This window comes from Quercus robur, chromosome 6 (genome assembly GCF_932294415.1).
Source record: "Quercus robur chromosome 6, dhQueRobu3.1, whole genome shotgun sequence".
In the NCBI taxonomy this organism is placed as follows: domain Eukaryota; kingdom Viridiplantae; phylum Streptophyta; class Magnoliopsida; order Fagales; family Fagaceae; genus Quercus; species Quercus robur.
In genome coordinates, this window is record NC_065539.1 from 2,909,077 (window position 1) to 2,926,406 (window position 17,330).

The 17,330-nt window shown below is 35.4% G+C and overlaps 1 protein-coding gene across 1 annotated transcript; it reads right to left on the minus strand.

Annotated features, from left to right (window-relative positions):
- Positions 1-9,983: 9,983 nt before the first annotated feature.
- On the minus strand, positions 9,984-15,726 carry LOC126690596 (uncharacterized). Its single transcript, XM_050385818.1, has 7 exons — positions 15,019-15,726; positions 14,134-14,381; positions 13,885-14,040; positions 13,598-13,754; positions 13,328-13,470; positions 13,155-13,190; positions 9,984-11,322 (listed from the first exon to the last, which is right to left on the minus strand). Exons 1-7 carry the CDS (start codon positions 15,092-15,094, stop codon positions 10,642-10,644), a joined length of 1,497 nt encoding a protein of 498 aa, XP_050241775.1. The 5' UTR covers positions 15,095-15,726; the 3' UTR covers positions 9,984-10,641.
- Between the last annotated feature and the right edge of the window lie 1,604 nt (positions 15,727-17,330).

Consider the following 17,330-nt stretch of genomic DNA (forward strand, 5'->3'; position numbering starts at 1 on the left):
TTATTTTACATATTAATTCACACAATTAACTAGAGAAGGTGAAACTAGAAAAGTTTTCTATATAACTAGAGAGCTAGGTTGTTATTTGCATTGTAAAAAAAAGTTGTTGTCTACCATTGTTGAGAGGAAATGGCTCTTCTACCATTGTTGCAACAATCATGGTTGGAGTTACACAAAACTCCCTTTCATTGTGAAAAACAGTTGTTGTCTACCATTGTTTTCGATTTCAAGTTTCACCTTCTCTAGTTAATTGTGTGAATTAATATGTAAGTTACTTTTCTTATGTGGTTTTGTTGCCAGTTACTTTTCTTTTTAGATGGCATTGAGGAATCTTACTACTCAAGTGAATGAGGGGGCACTGCAAATATCTCAAAATCAAATGTTTGTGGAGGTGTTTGGACGTGAGCATCATGGACGAGTTTGTGGCTATGGGGCTGGAGTCACTCCCATCAAGTTATAGGGTTCCTCCTCATCTAGAATCTGAACAAAAACGTTGAGAATTTGAACACAAACGAATAGAGGTTGATGCAGAGTTGAAAGAAGAAGCACCTCAAAAGCATGCTCGAACAACAAGCTATTCAAATGATAGAACAAAGAAGACATTTTGAGGAACAGCAAGCTAGTCAAATGGTAGAACAAAGAGCACATTATGACAATATGATGATGCAAATGTTGAGTTATATCACCTCGCAATCAACCCAATCTAGTAGTGATCACTAAGGTATGAAGATCAACTCAAACTAGTCACTGCTTCTAGTTGTTGGGTTTTTACTGGGTAAGCTTGAACAGCCATTGTTAATTTTTGAAGGTTTTAATTTGAGTTTCTGGAATTTGATATTAAAACCCAATATAATGTTTTAGTACTATTGGATAAATTTGGAATGACTTTTTGAGCTGTTTATGTGGATAGAATAGATAGGCACTACTTTGCTTTTGCAATCCTTATCTTGAAAATTTTATTGTGGATGTTCTTTTTTTTGGTAGCTAATGAAAGTAGTGAACAATGACATTAGAACAAATAAGCAAACATATTGATGGAATACTGGTTGAGGTTGAAGTTGAGGATATGGGTCTAGGAAAGCGTGGAACTGTAGAAGTAGTTGCCATTATTAGTCAGTATTTTTATTTTTTTTTTGAAGGGTGGGATGAGATAATGAGATGGATTTGGCATTGGTTCCCCTCCCGCTGTAACAACCCCATCCCACCTATGTAGATATTGTCCGCTTTAGGGTCTCATACCCCTCACAGTTTTGTTCTCCCCCAAAGCACACAGCAATAGGGGAAAAGGCCTCTACACATTGAAAGGAGGTCATTCCTTATAAACATATTCTCATATGCTTTTCTAGGCGATGTGGAATTCCATGGAATGCAAGACCCCTCTTTTCGAGTCACTACAATCCACCCCCCTTACGGGCACACGCGTCCTTGTGTGTGGGGCCCACACTTCCGGCTAGGGCATGGTTCTGATACCATCTGTAACAACCCTACCCCACTTGTGTAAATATTGTCTGCTTTGAGGCTTCATACCCCTCACGGTTTTCTTTCCCCCAATGCACACAGCAATGGGGGAAAAGGCCTTTACACATTAAAGGGAGGTCATTCCTTATAAACACATTTTCATGTGCTTTCCTAGGCAATGTGGGATTCCATGGAATGCAAAACCCCCATTTTGGGTCACTACAATTGTGATGCCCTAATTTGATTGATTGTGTGATGTGTGTGGGTGTGCGATGAGTCCTACATTGGGTATTTATTGAATTGAACTGGACTTTATTAACAACTGCAAGGAGCCTCAATTGTGACTAATCCTTTTGAGATATAGTGCAGATGTGGCTAGCGCTTTTTCTTTGGTCGTTACACCTGCTCTTTTGATATAGTCTTATCCATGCTGGGAAATGGCAACTAGAGAGAGAGAGAGAGAGCTAATGATGACTTTGTGATTTGTACGGTATTGTATATTTGTATATCTCCCTCTCTATTTCTCTTTTCATATTTTAGCTTTGTAATTTCAGTTATTCGCTTGACTGCAATGATTGCAATCAAAACTAGATATAAGAACTTTGTTGTGCCTTTCTTTCTTTTTTCTTTTTGAAATTGTGGCCATCTTGAATTTGATATTGTGGAAAGGTGTGTAGATATATTTGCTGGGAAATTAACAAACTTTTGGTATCATTCTCTCTTTTTCAAAAACTTAAGGGCACCAATAATGTCTGAAATGTTCAATTGCACTAGCTAATGACTTCCTGCTTTGGAGATGATGATGAAGAATAAAATGTATTAAAACTTTTAACTCTTGGATAGATGTGGTCTTTGTACAAAGTGTGGTTGTTGATATCTTTTCTCTTAAACAATAATTGACATATTGGCTGTTTGTATGTAGCCCTTAATCTGTTAAGTAATCTTAATATTGAAATTGATACACATCATAGGTGTTAATTTGTAGGTTTGAGTTTAGAGATCAAAGAAAATGTAATTGTAGTTGTTTGTTTTTAGACCCCTTAAAACACAACCAGATTAACCTAGTTAATTAGCCAAGTGATTACTTAGTCAAATTAAATAGATCTAGGTTAACACAAATATATCATATCATTGTAAAGTGTATAAAATAAAGAAAATAACGATATAATAACCTAGGAAAACCAAACCAGTAAAAAACCTGGGGAGGATTTAACCTAACTATCCTCAAAATAAAACGAATCCACTATAAAAGAATTAAAGTTTACACAATAGCAACTTAGACCACTAACATCCTATTGCTACCTCAAGTATGAAACTTACTATCACGACCACGTGACAGTTTCGAGTCCACGGATTACTTCTTTCTTGGATTCACAACAAGTACAAGCACTCTCGCTTGTGTATCTTTAAGCTCTTGAATCAGCAACTGAATTGATCACCAAACTCTTGACATCAATTTTGAGATTGGAAACCCTAAGTGTATATGAAGGCAAATACCTCTGGATCTCACTGAAGATTCACACACACAGCATAAAGAGCAACCCCAAAACGTGGCTAGAGTTTTTCCTTTTATACTTAAAGCAAAACATAAAACCCTACACATCAAACGGGCTTGGACTGAGTTGGAAAATTCTGCAGAAAAACAATCTGCATGAGCTTCGATTGATCGAATCTAATTTTCAATAGATCGAGCCAGGCAGATTTACATAGTAAATCCTGTGATACACTCGATTCCAACTTTACACAAAAACATACTTTGAGCAAGTCTAAAACAAGACTAAACATTTTGATCATAGTTTGCCAACATTACAAAATGAAGTTCTAATACATTTAAACCTAAAGTCTTAGAACCCAACAGTAGCAATATATCTTGATAAAGGGATTAGTGGTGTTTAAATATCTCTCTATTTCAGATATATGAGGCCATTGATATCACTTTTGTTATACATCAATATCATAGCATATCATCTCAACAATTGTGAATTTTTTTTTTTTTTGTGTGTAATATATATATATATTGTGCATGATTGTGGATTTTTTTAAAAAAATAAAATAAAATCTTATTTTGAGGGTCAAGAGACCTCTTAAATAACCTTATTTATCAAATGTTGTAAATATAAATCTTTTAAACCTTGATAAAAGGTTATTTAAGGGTCCCTTGACCCTCAAAATAAGATTAGAACACTTATCTTGAGGGCCACGAAGGCTTTCAAAATTTTCTTTTCGACGGTATAAGTTTCAAAGGTTATCAAGGGTCAATTGGACTCTTAAAATAATTTTTCTCAAGGTTTTTTAATACTTTTTTCAAGGGTTTTGACCCTTGAAAAAAATCAGATTTGTTGTAGATAAAACAATGAATAATTAGATTTATTTTTTCGTTTATAATGTCACACTATATAGCAGGCCCCATACGGTTGGTTCAAGCTATTGTACATCAATTGCAATGTCAGAAGTATTTCTACTTTGGCTCCTGGAACATGGGTTGGTGTTTATATTGCATCCAAAGCTGCTCTTCATGCACTGACTGATACATTGAGGCCTGGATGCTACTTCCATCCATCTTAATGCTGGGTTGTAGCTGCATAATCATAATGATTGTCTGAGAGGTTTATTCATTTCTTACACACCTCCAAAAAAGAAACCCAAAAGAAAATTTTTATATTCACATGGATAATTTGACAGGAATGAGTCTTACCAAATGAACAGTTGTTTAAGATGAGGAAATCTTGGTTTCTTGGAATCGTCAAGAAGAAACACAAGAAAGCCTTCTGTAAGTGGTGAAAATTTTAGGGAGCTTATAAAGTATTGGAGCTAGTCCACTAGAATGTAAATGAGTCTGGCACCTCACACGCATGGAGTCAGGTATCAGAGTTGTAGCTCTGTTTGGTGGGTGATGAAGCTCTGCTAAAGCCTGGCACAACCTAAGTCCTGCATGGAGAAAGGAGCAATAGGGCATTGGCCAACGATAAACACTCCAATGCTTAAATCAATTCCCTATATCTGCGTGGAGGAGCAATACCGCATTGGCCGAGAGCAAGGACTTCGATGCTTAAATCAGTTCCATTCTTAGAAATGGAGAGAGGACCATCGCACACTCTTGGTGCGATAGTCACTCCAGAAGTATAAGTGTTTGTGGGGTGTGGAGGGCAAGGGCCTATTGGGTTACACGTGTGAGTAAAGTCCCACATTGAATAAAAGATGAAAAGAATAAGTGGTTAATATAGCATAATTGAGCATATACCCATTGGGTTTAGGCCTTTTGGGTTAAAATGTGTTTGTATATGTTATATTAATTACTTAAGGAAGCTCCCCAAAGTGTTTATTTCTCAACAACAAGTGGTATCAGAGCCCATGGTGGTGTGTGGCGAAGGTAGTGAGGTGTTCATGGTCCCTACCCAACGGGGACAGAGAAAAGCCTAAATGACCCACACACAAAGATCCTGAAAAAAAAAAAAAAAAAAAAAATGCCCAACAAATGAATATTGCTAATGGTGCTAAATAATGGTGTGATGCAGGGTTTCCATATGCCCAACAAATGAATATTGCTAATGGTGCTAAATAATGGTGTGATGCGGGGTTTCCATGGATGTGCATGCGGGGTTGACATGTGGTTCCCATGGATGGCGTACGAGAGACCCATGGATGACGCATTGATGAAGTGAAAAGCCCATTAGGCAAGGGGGAGTGAGTAGGACTTGTTCATGGCCCATAGAGAGGTCTTAAAGCCCATAGAGAGGCAGACTCACACATAAGGGGGAGATTGTTGGGTTACACGTGTGAGTGAAGTCCCACATTGAATATAAAATAAAAAGAATGAGTGGTTAATATAACAAAATTGAGCACATACCCATTGGGCTTAGGCATTTTGGGTTAAAGTGTATTTGTATATGTTATATTAATTACTTAAGAAAACTCCCCAAGGTATTTATTTCCCAACAACAGGGCCGAGATTCAAGTCTCTAAGAGAAAGCTTTACACACATATACACTTAGATTATACTAGAATAGAATTTCTATCTTGTATCAAAAAAAGAAATGGAGAGAGAGAGAGAGATACTTCTCCCCTGCTCACTTTAATTAGTGATTTAAGCATGCGTTGTTGTTGTTGTTGTTTTTTTTTTTTTTTTTTTTTTTTTCCAATTTACATATTTATTGTACGATGTATCATTCTTATTTCTATATTTATTTAACTTCTTATTTGTATTTAATCTTGTAATTTGACTGGTGACTCACTTGTTGAATCAATGATTTGACTTTTAGACTGAGTTAACTTTCAATCCAAGTTTAATAACCATGTCTGAAGTTTAAAAAATAAGTACTATTAATCCTTCTGTTAACGATAGTTAGTTACAATAATAATATAACTAATGAAATGATGATGAAATGGACATTCTTTTAAGTGACACGACAATATTTTTAACATTAGGAAATTAAAACTCATTTTTACACCTGAGCCAGTCCAGCAAGCCCATGATCCCTTTTTAATACCCAACTGACCCGTTATGAAATGGGTATTCCCCAAATCACATGCCAAAAATCCCTAATTAATCTGAAACAAGAATCTCTCTCGTTGTAGATAGGGATTTATTATTCGGTATCTCCATTTTCTCGCAGAAGATTGACATTAGGAACCACACAAGTGTCAAGTTTAACTGTGAGAATAGCCGGAAAAACGTTTAATAGTATTAATAGTGTTCTGATCTATTCCAAGCAAATTTTTAAAGAAAACAAAAGAATGGATTATGTGGTCTTTCAAGCCTCATTGCAATTTGTTATTGAATAACAAATTGTGGTTTGTGATAATTTTTTTTAAAAAAATGTTGTTAATGCCAACCCGCACAACCCACGTAACCCGTCAAATTGAAACCGTCAATATTTGTAACCAATCCGCCGGATTTAGACTTTGATGGGTTGGTGGCAGATTGGAATTTTTCCTACCCGCTAGCGGCGGATTGGATACAAATATTGGTCTTTACCCACCCAATCCGACCCATGCACACCCCTAGTAGCAATGTCAAAGCTTGTAAAGTTTTTGGACTGCAAAAATTCTAATTTTGGCAAAAGTGTGTTCTAAGGATCTGATAACAGCAGTGAAGAGAGTTTTCTTATGATGTTTGATATTTGGGATTGCGAGAAACAATATTCTTGAAAAACCAAATGACCGACTCTGCTTTGTCAGGGGTTCCAAAAGAGAAAATATGTAACACAATTTTTATGTCACAATTTTTGCTACAACTTCGATGTGGTGTATTTTGAATGCTAGAGAATAAATTATGGGTTTATGAGAAAGTGATAGGCAAAGTTGTGGCAAAATTTATGCACACTAGTTGTGATCCTAAAAGAACTCATTTCAAAATTAACTATTTTGAAGGTTGTTAGAGCAACTTCTTGAGAGCTTATATATGTCATCCACTCCATGATGATTACTCTTTATCATCAAGACACAAATGATTTTTGACTGAGCGGGGTTCAAGCCTCATATCTCTTATTTGAAAATAAAAGATTTTACCAGTTGAATTAATTGGAACTCACAGTGTCGGTGAATGAGTGTTGATTGTTCTCTCTCATATTACATAATAATTAGGGATTTTGGAATTTAATTTGGGGAGATTCATTTCATTACAAGTCAACTATTGAGTGTTAAAATGGGTCATGAGTTTGCTTATATGTAAAAGTAAGTTTTAATTTTTTTTTAAAATATTAAAAATTTTGACATGTCACTTATAAAAATGTGACATTATTGTTTCGTTAGGCATATAGTCATTGAGACTAATTGTAGTTAACAAATGACTAATAATGCTCATTTTTTGAACTTAAGGAACTAATAGCGTTCACTTGAAACTTAAGAAACCAAAAGCGCTCACTTGGCATAATTTATGGACGAATAGTGTTTTTTGGCTAAAATATTACTCTAATGTTATTGTAAGGACACGATTTGTAACGAACCGTAACAATGTTGGGTTCGCACGTAAAAAGGCCCAAACAACATCATTTGTAGAGCATGGGTTTGAAAGGCTAGGCCTTGGTCACCAGGCAGTGGGTTTTTCGTGATATCCATACATGGTTAAGTCGTCTTCGCCCTAAGAGTCTTTCTCCTGGAGGCGGGCTGGGAGGTTCTGGTTTTTGGCCATCTTTCCCAGCCTCCTCTTTTGGCGCACTAACTTTTACATTATATAGTCCTTCTTGGTTGATCCTAGCCCTCCACTTGTTGGTCAGGCAGGTGCTTACTTCTGTACCTGTCCCATCAGCTGTCTCCTCTTACTTTTCTGTTTAGTCACGAGGATCGAAGTTACACCGTCCAAGCGTCTTTTCTCATTAACATGATCAGGATGTTGGTCGGTGCATTTAATGCGGAGGGGACGTATTTTCCTTGAACCTATTTTGCACCGTACCTCCATATGGGCCCTATTCCACTCACATCCCCTTCAGGGGACTATTTGGGGATGGCCTTCACTAAGACGTTGCTCTTCTTATCAAAGCCTTGGAGTGCCGAGGACATGGTCGTCCTCAGCTGTTCCCCTTAACCCCTCGGCCTTTGATCACTCGTCCTCGACACACTACCTCCTCGGCACGGGCCCTGAGCCCGGATAGAGCGTGGGTCGGATCATAAGCTTCCCGGCCCTACAGTTATATTAGTAAAATACAAAAAAGTCAAAGTTGTTTGACTTTTGATTGACCTTATAATATTGTACTTCATTACAGTTATATTTTTTTTGTATTTGAATAGAAATTATATTCTATATTTGAACCCTTCATTAATCTTAGTACAACATATTTTATTTAAATTTAAATAGTATAATTCTCTATACAACACAATCATCATAAATTTCTAACGCTAGAGTATATACTTATATATACAATCATAATCTATAAATATATACATGTATATATAAAAGCTGAAGCGTAACATTTATTATTACTATGATCATATTGTGTCACAACAACGACCACATTATCCACTCATTTCCAACATTATCTCTATTTTTTTAATTATTTTTTTCCTTATTAATTCTTTAGTTCCTCAGTCCACTTTGGTCCATTATGGTCTAATTCGGTCTGCTTCGGTCCACTTCAGTTCAATTAGGTTCATTTGGTCTACTTCAGTCCAATTAGGTCTATTCGGTCCAACTCAACAAATTTGGTTCACTTTAGTCCATTTCGGTCTACTTAGGCCAATTCGGTCCCATTCAATCTACTTTGGTCTATTCATTCTATTTATATCCAATTTGGTCTATTCGGTCTAATTCGGTCCAAATATTCAACTTTGGTCTATTTGGTCCAATGAATCTACTTAGGTCTATTCGGTCCACTTTGGTCCATTCGATCCACTTCAGTCTATTCAATCCATTTGATCTATTTTAGATCATTTCAGTCCAATTCAATGTACCTATTTACGGATAAGAAAATAAAATGTAACAAAGTGCACTAAAATAGATCGAGTGGACATAAATGGACCGAATTAGACCAAATGGAAATAAGTGGACCCAATGAGAACAAGGTAGACTGAATAAGAACGATTGGACGGATTAGGACTAAAGTGAACGTAATGGACTGAATAGGACCACTGTCAACTGAATAGGACTGAAATGGACAAAATAGACCGAATAGAACTAATATGGACCAAATAAAACTGCAGTGGACAGAATAGGACCAGTGAGGACTCAACGGACCAAATAGGACCAAAGTAGACCAAATAAAACCAAAGTGGATCGAAGAGGACAGAATGGACCGAATATGACCAAAGTGGATAGAATAGGATTTTTTAATATATGTATCATTTTTATTGCATTTTTAAGGCTCATATTTCTAATTTCTATTTATTATTTTTTTTTTTTTTGTATTTTTAACTCAAAAACTAAAGAGTTTATCCCAAATATAATAAAATTTCATACTTTTCAACCCAAAAATTAAGAAAATAATAATAATTTTTGAATTAAACTTGAAAAATGCAACCTACAAAAAGAATCAATTTAAGGACCAATTAGTGTTTAATTTTTAGGAAAAACAAATTATCTTCAACAAATTTTAGAGAAAAAATTATAAATTATATTTCAATTACAAAATAATTATTTATTCCCACATATCCGGGGAGTCTAAGATTAGTCATAACAAAAGAAGAAAAAAAAAATTATATTACGTTAAACTGGTCTGTGTATTGCATGGGTGATGTATATTGCATGGGTTACAGGCTAGTCCACATGCAAATTCCATATACATGTGAGACAATATGAGGAATACCAAGTACACTTGTTGAAACCCACACTGGCATATGTATTCACAATTCCAATTAATATTTCTCAATTAGTGTAGTGTCAATTTTTTGACTAAATATTAGGGATAATTCAACCCACCAATCAATTTTTTTGTGAGTTGAGCCATGTTTGGATTATAGCTCTTACAATCCATCAAACCCAACCCAACAAACGTGTATTTTATTACCATTTTTTTTTTTTAGTTCGATTTATTTTTGGTATTTTAAGAATTAGTTTTAATGAATTTGAAAATTAAGAATACAATTCAAGCATATTATGGAAATGTAATAATTTATTGAAAAGATAAATGAATTTAATAGTTAGTAAACAACCAATTTGTTACAAAGCACAAAACATCTAAATCCAATCAGTCAACCCAATCTAACAAAAAAACATGAGTTGGGTTAATTCCTACACGTCATGGATTGGAAACTTCTCCAATTAAAGAAACCCTCCAGCCCAACCTAATAATTTTCCAAGAGAATCCCAAATCATTGCTGATTTATCACAATTTCATTCTAGGGGCTTGACCAAATTTGTTACTTTGTTACAGATAATTTTGCCTTTTACAAGCAAGAAAGAATAGTCCTCAAATTAAAGATGACATGTACAATGATTCTGCAATCTAGAGTGACCCCAACATTTTCTCTCTCCCTCCCTTATGTTCATTACATTTTAATGATATATTTAAATAACCTAGTCATTTTTGGTACATCTAGGCTAGTTGATCTAGCCACCCTAGATGTGGTGAATTGCACGAATGGGCCATCAATTCGAGGTTCTCAATAAATCCATCCATGAAAGGGTTGTTAATAGCGAAATCACCTGTGTATCTCAAAAAAGCCAATTTGAGCAGACAAAATTTCCAAGTTCTCAAGAAAATGCATGTATGAAAACATGATTAACTATTTACCTAGCTCAGTTTACTTTTTTCACTGAGAAAGGTGAGGATTAGCATAGAATACCATCCCAGGAGGCTGAAGTGGCCGGAAACTAGGGGGCGCTGGGGGTTGCTGAGTTACTTGCAAAGTCAAAGGCACCATTGGACTGACCATATGGGGTGGGGGAGGTGGCGGTCCTGGTGGTAAGGGTGGAATACTATTATAACCATACGGGGTCATGATCCCTCCTGATGGCTGCAAATACTGTTGGGAAGATGGGTTTGGAATTATATGATATTGAGCTTGAGAGGTTGGGACTTGGTTCTGCACTGTTGATTGTGGAACCAAAACTGATTGATACGAATGGTTTGGTGGTGTAGTAAACGGCTGTGTGGACAAGAAAGCAATAGGCTCTGAAACTGGCAACGACTTCTCAGGTTTTACTGTTGAATCGGAATTTGAAGGCGTGGACACTTTTGCTAATCCAGCATTCTTTGCCTCTTCCGCTGCAAATGTAGAGAGAACAGAAGTCATTATCAGTTGAGAGGAGCTAGAAGCTGCAAGCCTGTCTGCAACCTCAGCTGCAATGGCTGCAGCTGACTTCTTAGTTGTTTGCCCTGCTTTTGAGTTTGCATCAATTGGAGTGGTTGCAGTGGATGGTTTTGATACATAATCTTCATCATCAAGCCGCTTCCGCATGTTGCTGGCTTCCTCTGCCTGTGCCTGAGCTACCTGTGATTGGTTCAGAAACATAGTGTTTAGATAATTCAATCCATTGACACCAAAAGGTCCTAAACAGTATAGTATTTTTATGCAAATACAAACAACTGCAGAGCCCAACCAGATATAAAAACCCTCTACCCCTTGTTTATGAGAGATAGAGAAGCCATTGGGTCCAAAGACCATTGTCCTAGCTTCAATACATAAACAGCATAACTAAATTGCAAAAATTACATAAAATCTCATAACTTCAAGTATAGAGTTAAGTCAGTGTCTTAACAATTTAATTAACCCTAAACAATTGTTTGGACACTTCAGATTGCATCCAAGAAATATCTGAATAGCCTTAGAGGAAACTCTTTACCCTTGATTGTCCTGGAGGATCTAAACTCAAAACAAGTTCACCATAAGTTTGAAACACTATATTGGAGCCATATGGCTGCTGACTTAGTTTATTAGAAAGGCAAATATTAGAGTACTACATGATTTAAAGACCTTCTATACTGATGAAATATGTCCATTTTGACACTACAAAACAAACCCCTTCAAGGAGGACCGGAAAATGGCAGCAGAAGTAAAAGATAGGCTCAAGCGCATTTCCTATTGAGCATCTTGAGATGCTTGACTAACAGAAACAATTTTTTAAAACTAATTATTCCGCTCTTCACAAATAAAGCTTTCACGGTCTACTTATCGGCTTTCACAGTCTTCTTATCAACACATGTGAAAGATTTACGTGTGCTGAGTTAATTTAATGTGCATGAGGAGCCATAATCAGCTTCAAGAAACTTATAGAAGGAAACTTGGAGAGTCAGCTTGAGATAAGTATAAACCCAAGAAATAAAACATCCAATCCAAGAGCAGATTTTTCATCAGCTAGACACTTAAACTGAAAGAAGTCAACACTTCAGCATATGCTTGAACTGATTGCATCTATTAGCCCATAATATTCACCTAGTAAGGAAAGAGGATGAATTGGACCTGTGAAGCTTTGGTATTGGCCCATTGACAAAAGATTACATGTAGAAGAGATTCGAGTAATAAGAAACAATAAATTTTTTTCTTATAGTAATAACCAGAGTAACAAGTTGTGTAGAGAGCAAATCACACAAGTCACTGCTAAATTATAAAATTCACAAAATTTTGAAAATCAGAGGCTAGCTAGATTTTTCATCTGTTCTTATCTATTTGACTTCTAAGAAGCAGGTTTGACATTGGCCTTGCAGTGATTTGTGGTATTCCAGGAAATCTTGATTCCTAAGTGGTACAGTTTCTCTAAGGACCAATTTTGTGGCAACAAAAACATAGTGTTGATCTTTTTGCCAACCACAAACGCTACACTGGTTCTTAGTCATTATCTAAACAATGAACTTTCTGATATTTTGATGAACTCTCATCACTTCATTTTCTTTTTTAACTTTCTGGGTTCTTTCCTTAACATAGTATGCTAGAGAAACTTGAACTTAACTCCAGAACAGCGCCCCCCCATCAGGCTAAAAAAACGACACACAATCTTCTAGCTCAACAGGGAGCCAACCCAAAAATAAAAGTTCTCAATTATTCCAACATTGTCAAATGTTTTCAGTAGCCAAGTGGATCTTTTACTGAAGAGATCAGCCCAAAACAGAATATGTAGTGTCACAAAGAAACAATATTTTCAAGCTTTTTCTAAGTTGTTAGAGCATGTAAAAGCAGGCTAAAAGATATAATTGCATAATAGTACACATGCTAAATAAGTAAATATATACCCATCTTTCTTGGTAAATAAATATACAACCATCTTACACTGGGGAATGAATGAATATTGGACTAATTTTTATGGATATAATCAATGGAGAACATACCTGCATCTGAGTTCGGACGTTCTCCAGTTCAGATTCCTGAAAAAATTCAGACGGTGAGCACATAATTGCATAGATTTGTCATTTGTAGCAGACAAACAGATCATCACTCATTGCATATGTTAGATAATTAAAAACTCATTAGACATTTGAAAAGTGGTGGTATGATCAAGTACCTGTTCATGTAGAGCTTCTTTTAACTGAGATACAAGCGCTACTCTACTTGCTTCAACTGATTTAAGTTTTTCAATACACTGTTTCAAAATATTTTCCTCCTCCTCAAGTTCTTTTGACAGAGTTTTTCGCTTTGGATCCTTTGCTGAGGAACAAAGAAAGCAAGCTATAAATACAATCCGGATATCTTTACAGAGAAACATGTAATAACAAACCAGTCAAAAGAAATTAAGTCTGAGCCACCACTTCAATACACATTGTAGGTAGCTTACCGTTAGAACAGGTGAAATCAAAATCTTTCTCCATCCTCCTCACACGGTGAACTGCAGACTTGCATTTACTCATTTCGGCATCTTCATTAGGATGTTCACTGAGCACCAAGTGAAATGCTGAAACTATTTTTTCAGCTGTACCTCCAATGGACAATTTCTGGTTTCCAAATAAATAATACACTAGTGAGCCACATCTCAGACATGCAGAGTAAAATGGAAGAAGAATATGTAACTTCTAAAAAACTAAACAGAATGAAGCAGAAAGAGAACAAGGCCCTCATTCTAACCGTTCTAATAGAGCGTGAATCCCTTTTTACAATTCTGACTGAACGCGAACGTTTTTTGCTGAACTCCAAGGGTGGAGGCAATTCCTCTCCAAGCATTATATCTTTGAGGCTCCGTGCACGGGATCCAAAAACTCTCCTTTCTTCCCATATAGCAACCTAAAAATAATACAAGCACTAGTTTAATTGGTGAAACAATGTATGGCCTATGTCATCAGTTCTTCAAACCAAATAAAGCAAAGAAGGCATTACCAATCTAGAGACCACATTTTTTCCTTGATCATCTCCTGTTCCAGTAACGCTTTTGAGTGCAGCAGGAAGAACCTTCCAAAACTCAGTAACAAACTCATTTCCTTTTCGTTTACTATTTTGTAGGATGTCATTTGCTAGATACAACAGGGGAACTTTCTGAACCATCTGCGAACTGTGGAACTGTTTATCCCATGTCGAAACAACCAGTTCTGCTTTGCTCCGGTGAAATATACACCAATGTGACAAAGCTATACAAAAGCAAAAGTCAAGACAAAACATTACGTTACATGAAATAAAAACTAGATATGACGCTTCATAATGCTTAAGATATGTTGATACATCCACTTTAGCAAATCATTGATATAACAAATCAATATAAAATTCAACAAATACACTACGAAAGTTACACAACCCGAGAAAGCACAAGCCATATCTGCTCTATACCCTAAAAGGACTAATAAAATTATAATTGGAGCATCTCTTAATCACTTATATAGTCCAGTTTGACCTAGTAAACATCCGAAGTGGGACTTAGCACACGTCCACACAACACACACCTATCCAATCCAATCCACAAAAAGCAAATCAATGTGTCTTCAAGAACTGAACTTTCAATTATCTAACCTCAATACCAACAGTTTACCCTCCAATGACTAATGTTACAGATAAAACTGTTCAGTTGACCACAAAAATTGGAAATCTTTATGAGTCAAATACATTTCCAAATTTAGCAAAACCCCAATAAAAGCCCAACCACATAAAAAAAACAAACACACAAATCTATAAAGCAACCATTTTTATTACAGACAAAGAATTTAACATGTTCATTCAAATTTATAAAAAAAATAAAATTGAAATGAGCAAATAAAAAAGGACTGGATTTACTTTCAATGCACTGCTGGGTGCTGTTGACCTTGGAGAGTTTATCAGCAAGAATCTGCTCATTGAAAACACTATTCATCACACCTCCCACCAATCCAGTACTTAGAGAAAAACCACTTCAATCTGAAAATTAGTTAAATTAGTCTTCAAAGAGCAAAATTGAATAGAAACTCCAAGTTCAAGGCACGCAGGTCGAAGTTCTGAGCTGTTTGAAAACCCTAGAAATAATTTCTTTTTTCTTTTTTTCCAAAAGAGAGTAGCTAAGAGCAAGCTTCAATTGGCAAAAGAAGAAGAAGAAGAAGAAGAAGAAAAAAAAAAAAAAACGGTGGCGTTTCTTGAAATTGGAGCAAATGCAGGAAGAACCGGAGGAGCAGAAATTAATGCCGGAGAACGATTTGATTGAAACGACGGCGTTTGCGGGAATCACAGTGAGAGAGAGAGAGAGAGAGAAGGTTTGGTAGTGTGGATTATAGGAGAGGTGTTTGTGAAAGAGAAACCCTAGAAACGGGTTTGTGTTCTTTTCTGTGCGTAGAGAAGAAACGTTTCGAAAGGAACTGAGAGGAGTTCAGAGAAGAGGGTTTGAATAGAATAGAGTTGCAGAGATAATGCGAGAGAGAGAGTGAGAGAGGTTTTAGCATGGGGTGTAATTTCGGGCTATTTGGCGCAAACCATTAGAGAGGGATGTTTTTTTGTCTAAACGACGATGCTCAAATTTTATTTAATCCAAAAATAAAGAGGAGAGTGAACTTATATTTTCTTTTATTTTAATTTCCCAAATTCTATTTCCTCTTTCAATTTCATAACTTTATTTTTCCTTAAGTAGAATTGTGATTTGTGAATCCCATGCAATGTCATATTTAACGACACAGCAAAAACAAAGGGTTGAGACCTCTTCTTTCTTTCTTTTTTGAAAATAAAAAATGCCTTATTTGCTTAATAAATAAAATACAATTAAACTACAAAGGTTAGTTTTAAAGATAAAGACTTACCCAGTCCTCATCTCTCAATCAATTATTTAACAAAATAAACCAAAAAAAAAAATAGTCTCTATAATATAATTCTAATTTTGAATTAAGAATTTGAAGCATGACATAACACTTATATATTCAAGTTGAGTTCATAAAAAATTTTAAAACAAAATTAAAAAAAAAGAAGAAGAGCTCATTAGGAAATTTGTAAATTCTTCAAAATAATTGGAAATATTATTTGTCATTCTCATTTTAGTTCATATTTCATATAAACAAAGTTTGGCTCCAAACATATTTAGAGCTATATTTTATAATTCATTACATGACAATTTATAAAACTATTCATGTACATTATTTAAACAAGTCATATAATTTATTAACAAAATCATGTGACTAAAATGACACATGAATTGTCTCTTCAATCGCCACATAGTAGGTTGAAAAATGTGGCTCCAAACATGACTTTTTCCATTTTTTAATAGTAGTGTGAATATTCTAATGGATATTTAATGGATGCTCACACAAAAAGAAGGTCAGTTCACAATGAGCTCAGCAACCTTGGTAAGGGTGGTAATGAGCACTTAGAAGTTTAAGTTAGTGTTTCAAAAGATCTAATGAATCGAAATTTGTTTGGGTTTAGAACTACGTACCTTCAAGAAAATAACAAGGGGGTATTTATACCCTTGATTGGCGTGTGCTTGGCATAAGGAATTCATCCTTGCCCTCTTATGTTACTTCTAGTTGATGTGACAAGCCCTTGCCCATCTTGGCGACATGGGCGTGCTTCTAAAGTGGTTATGATTCTCTCTTAAGAGACATGCCACATTGCATTAAATGCTGAATAAGTTTTTGAGTGTAATACATGTGATACAAAATGATTTGACCTCCTGAATAGTTTATTCAAATCAGCTATTATAAACAATACACCGAGCCAATCGATGTGGAAGTAACCATTTTACCATTGCGCCACCCCACATTTCCTTTGAGTAAAGAAAAAAAAGAGGGAAAAATGGAGCAAGCACATTACAAAAGTCTCTGGTGATCATAATTGTTAACTTTTTTTTTTCTTCGCTTAACAACATAATCTAACATTCATAAATTAATTCTTCAAAATCAAAATGTGTACTCAAGAGATAACTTAACTTTCATTGAGTTATTTGGTTAAAAAATAGGTTAAATAAAAATACAATTATACTTTCTAAAAAAATAAACTTCCAAAAACTATAAATGTAAAAGCAACCTAATTGATAATATGTGCCAAACAGAATTTAGTCCATTTTCCAAACATCTATTTCTAAACAATATCCATGCTTACGTTACCCCCTAACAAGTAACCATGTTCAAAAC